The sequence below is a fragment of the Camellia sinensis genome, chromosome 6, assembly GCF_055761805.1.
Source record: "Camellia sinensis isolate YWXY chromosome 6, ASM5576180v1, whole genome shotgun sequence".
Taxonomy (NCBI): domain Eukaryota; kingdom Viridiplantae; phylum Streptophyta; class Magnoliopsida; order Ericales; family Theaceae; genus Camellia; species Camellia sinensis.
The window spans coordinates 113,327,165-113,331,632 of NC_138966.1; the positions used below are offsets into that span (position 1 = coordinate 113,327,165).

Genomic DNA, 4,468 nt, shown 5'->3' on the forward strand with positions numbered 1-4,468 from the left:
CACCTGTCATATTGTGTTACATGAACACTTTAAGCAATATTCACATCCATGTAGTATGGTTTAAAATAGAAGAAAGTGTACGATCATTCTGTGATGTGAACATTGACATCATGTCATGTGTATCCAAAAAAAAAAAAAGAAAATACAATCTCAATGTGCATGACCATTGCAAAATAGGCCTGAAAATGCATATACATATATTGACTGAAAAGTATCTGTACAAGCAGTGATATAGACTTCATTTACAATTAAGCTACTGAAACTAAATTGTCTTAAATATGGATAACAGATTTGGGTAACAGTGATAGGTGGACACCCCCCACCTATAGGTTTTCACATTGCACTGTCTTTCTATGGTTCAGGAAAAGGTGTACTAATGAGTCTCTTATTTGACACCATTCAAAGCGATCTAGGCTGGCAACAATGTCTTCACGATATACATGCGCCCTCATGATGTAACAAACTGCAGGCCCACAATCCACCCTGAAAATGCAAACTTCTTGTTAGATTTTGAAATTTAGGTGGGTAAAGGTTGTGGAACATGTGTAGAAATCGATTTTAGGCTTACGAATTTGATGCTTGCTGAGGACAAATGTCCATTGATATGATTGTTTTCGAAGTATTTTGGCTTGATAAATTGGTCCATAATGGTGATGACGGTCCAATGTTGTGCACCAAAGTTGTGATGTAGTCCCTCTGCCAACAATGAAATTTCATATTAGGCACCAACCAACATAGGGCATACGTCCAAGTTCAAATATTACACATCACGACAAGTATTGTTTTTGACAGCCACTTACCAGTATTTGTGCTTTGTCAATATGTGGGTCATGTATGCCTTCTCTTGGGCGCAGTGAGTTATAATGCCTCCATACATTCTCTTTCACGTCGTACACAACAATTGTCCAGTGAAAGTTGTCGTGTATTGGGAAGATTAAGAATCTTTGGCCTTGATACTCCTTGATGTGTACATCAATTAGTTTATTCCTCTTGTGGGGGGGGTACTGTTCAATGATTTTCTGCACACAAAGGGCATACAATGATGTACCAAGTATTTATATCGATGTTTGGTGTTAATGATTTGAATGTTCATCTGCTAATGGGGAGTTATGTTACTGGTGTGAATGTTCACATTTCCTAATGGTGAGTGAAACTACTGATGTGAATGTTCACATCTGTTAATGTCAGGGATATTACTGGTGTGAATGTTCCCATTTGCTAATGGTGGGTGATGCTACTGATGTGAATGTTCACATCTGTTAGTGTGAGTGATGTTACTGATGTGAATGTTCACATCTGTTAATGTCAGTGCTATTACTGATGTGAATGTTCCCATTTGCTAATGGTGGGTGATGTTACTGATGTGAATGTTCACATCTGTTAATGTGAGTAAATACTACTGATGTGAATGTTCACATCTGTTAATGTGAGTAATACTGCTGATGTGAATGTTCACATCTGTTACTATGAGTTATATTACTGATGTGAATGTTCACATGTGTGTATCATTTAAGTTTATCAACATAATAAGCATATAATATTCAATGCGAATGATGTGAATGTTCACATCTGTCAATGTGAATCTTCTCAAAGGTCTTTTTATGTTTTTGTTAACATTCACATCTGCCTATTATTTAAATTAACAATGTAAGCATGTAATGCTGAGAATAACATCCACATGTATTGAAACATAATCAAAATTAAAGTCTAGTGGTTACCAAACATGTGCTTGTAAAGATGAATGATGAATCTTCCAAACTTGGGTTGACTAGCCCTTGTAGTTCAAGTAGAATTTCACCATAAGCATCTATCACCTGCAGAACCGGAGGGGTGGCAGTACATTATTTACAGTGTCTTTACCCTATGTGTATGTGTGTGTGTGTGTGTGTGTGTGTGTGTGTGTGTGTGTGTGTGTGTTTTGTACACATTTACAGTTGCCATACATTGTTGGTTATTGATTCTTCCTTGATGAGGTGTATGATGTCATCAAAATACACATGTTTAGTCTTTGAGTCCCCTCGCCACACTAGCAACCTGTGCATTGTGATTACAGAAAATGTTAATGTCAACATTGCACATTTATGAAATGGTCTAATTCATTAAGTATGTATGTAAACTGAACATGATGGAAAAAAAAACAGTTGGGGATATGTAAGATCACTTACTCATCACCGCCGTTCTTGTGCAAATTTTGGACTTTTTGCTTGTTGAGTTTGTTCATGTTAGCCCAGACCTTTAGTTTGTTGTTCAAGGATAACTTCTTGGACTTTGTTGGCTGCTTTTTTGGTGGTTGCTTGTCTAAATCTTGTGCAATTTGGACTGCATGTGATTTCTGTTGGGCTCCCTCTTTCCCTTTCTTCTGACCAGGCAGGTTGGGGTATTCAAACTCGTCCAACCTGTGTTCTTTCCTTACCTTCTGCTTTATGCGCTTTACCCTTGATGGGGAGCTGATAATGTGTTCCAATGCTACAGTGGGATTGTTGTTAAGGCTGTCATGAGCCTTTTGTGCTTCAACTTGAGTGATGATGTGTACGGACTGATCATCAAAAAGGTCTTGAAGTATTGTTTTTTCACATTCCAAGTTGATGACCAACTTTGTCAGCCGCTGAATTTCTGTATCTTTCCACTCCATGCAAGTCTTCATGTCCATGTCCACATTGGATGAGCCCGATTGGTCAAATAGTTTGGCTTCAAGGGCAGCAATCACCCTTGCCCTCAACTCCCATGATTCTTCCAACTGTTTGTATTTCGCTTCCCATTGCCGTACAAGAGCCCAAGATTTTTGGTTTTCTTTCATGAGTACTTCCACAATGTCGAGCTCAGTTGGTTGTGCTATGATGATTCCTTTCTCAGCATTGGGGGTGCTACAGCTGGGGTTGATATAATGTCCAACATCATTCAGGTCCACTGCATCGACAGAAAATGCATCGCTGTCATCACTGCGTTGACTGTCTTTGCTTTGATCCTCATTGCTTTCATCTTTCTTTGCTAATGCACTTGACAAAATCTCAGGTTTTGGCTCCACATTCAATTTTGTATGACGATACATCTTAGCTTCAGTTGGTGATGCCATTAGCTCGCCGCCATATACCTGCATTTCGAGATAGTATGTTAGTTAGATAGTTCCTCGTTTACTATGTGAATAAGCACAATATATTTGGTTGTACTTCTACCTCATTTAAACCTAGCTTAGCCAGAGTTATGGACTTCATGTTGCTATGTAAGGCTGTGAGGTCCCATTTTACGCATCGTGGAATGGCATTGGGGTTGCGGGGTTGTAAGATTGTTGTATGCTCACACAGCCAATACTGAAACAAATAACAAATATCAGTAATTTGAATGTGGATATGAATTAACATTGATGTGAATGTTTACACCACTGGTGCAGTAATGTGAATGTTCACAGTGCACCACTAGGCCAGTAATGTGAATGTTTACATCACTTAAAACTGATGTGAATGTTCACATCCGTTGATGTGAATGTTTACATCTGCTAATGTGGAGTAATGTTACTGATGTGAATGTTCACATTTCCTAATGTTGAGGGATACTAGTGATGTGAGTGTTCACAACCGTTAATGTGAGTGATATTACTGACCTGAATGTTCCCAACTGTTAGTGTCAGTGTTATTACTGATGTGAATGTTCACATTTGCTAATGGTGGGGGATGATACTGATGTGAATGTTCACATCTGTTCATGTCAATGTTATTACTATGTGAATGCTCACATTTTGCTAATGGTGAGTGATGTTACTGATGTGAATATTCACACCTGGTAATGTGAGTGGTACAACTGATGTGAATGTTCACATCTGTTAATGTGAAAGTTTATACCAGCATCTACTAATGTGTGTTTGTACATTACTGAAACAATAATGCGAATGTTTTCATCAATGTTGTCAACTTCCACACCAAAGCTGAGAAATGTGAACATTCACATCAGAGTGTTCAGAGCCCGTATATGTTCATATTAAACATAGAATAAGTTGTATGAGATTTGATTTACCATTAACAACATCACACATCCGGTGACTCGTCCTGGTTTTCCACAGTTCTGGCCCAATGAACCCATCAAGGTTGCCCGGATGCTCTCAGCCCAATCATACTCGATCATCTTGTGTAATGGGTCCATGTATGAGTAGAAAACCCATCCAATTGTTTCTCCGGATGTAGAAAAGAATAGCTTGACGCATGCATACATGCAAACTAATCATGCGACCTCCTCATTGTCATGTTTTTTTGTGCCCTTCAATGCTTCCCTCAGAATTTCTCGTATTTTGGCAGCACTTAACCGACTAACATCCTTGCACATTCGGTGTATGATGCCGGTTGTTGGTTTTGCGCCATAAGAGAGGTCCATCGACTTGGTGCCGCAGTCCACCCCAAAAATCAGTGATACGTCGCTTCTAAAAATCTGGATGTTCTTATCCCCAATGTAAAACCTTCCACTAGATTGCTTGAATGTT

General features: G+C 38.8%; 1 protein-coding gene across 1 annotated transcript; it reads right to left on the reverse strand.

Annotated features, from left to right (window-relative positions):
- Window positions 1-664: 664 nt before the first annotated feature.
- LOC145792364 (uncharacterized) lies at window positions 665-3,087 on the reverse strand. The gene is made up of 4 exons (XM_082873104.1): window positions 2,166-3,087; window positions 1,944-2,034; window positions 1,719-1,814; window positions 665-1,019 (listed from the first exon to the last, which is right to left on the reverse strand). The coding sequence occupies exons 1-4, from the start codon at window positions 3,071-3,073 to the stop codon at window positions 768-770; spliced, it is 1,347 nt and encodes a 448-aa protein (XP_082729230.1). The 5' UTR covers window positions 3,074-3,087; the 3' UTR covers window positions 665-767.
- Window positions 3,088-4,468: the final 1,381 nt, after the last annotated feature.

What these genes read in the sequence shown, in the direction of transcription:
- LOC145792364 (XM_082873104.1), bottom strand. Translation starts at nt 3,073, where the DNA reads ATGGCATCACCAACTGAAGCTAAGATGTATCGTCATACAAAATTGAAT. An exon ending in CACAAGAACGGCGGTGATGA is followed by an intron (nt 2,035 to 2,165) that starts GTAAGTGATCTT and finishes CACAATGCACAG; the next exon opens with GTTGCTAGTGTGGCGAGGGG. An exon ending in TCTTTACAAGCACATGTTTG is followed by an intron (nt 1,020 to 1,718) that starts GTAACCACTAGA and finishes CTTTGTGTGCAG; the next exon opens with AAAATCATTGAACAGTACCC.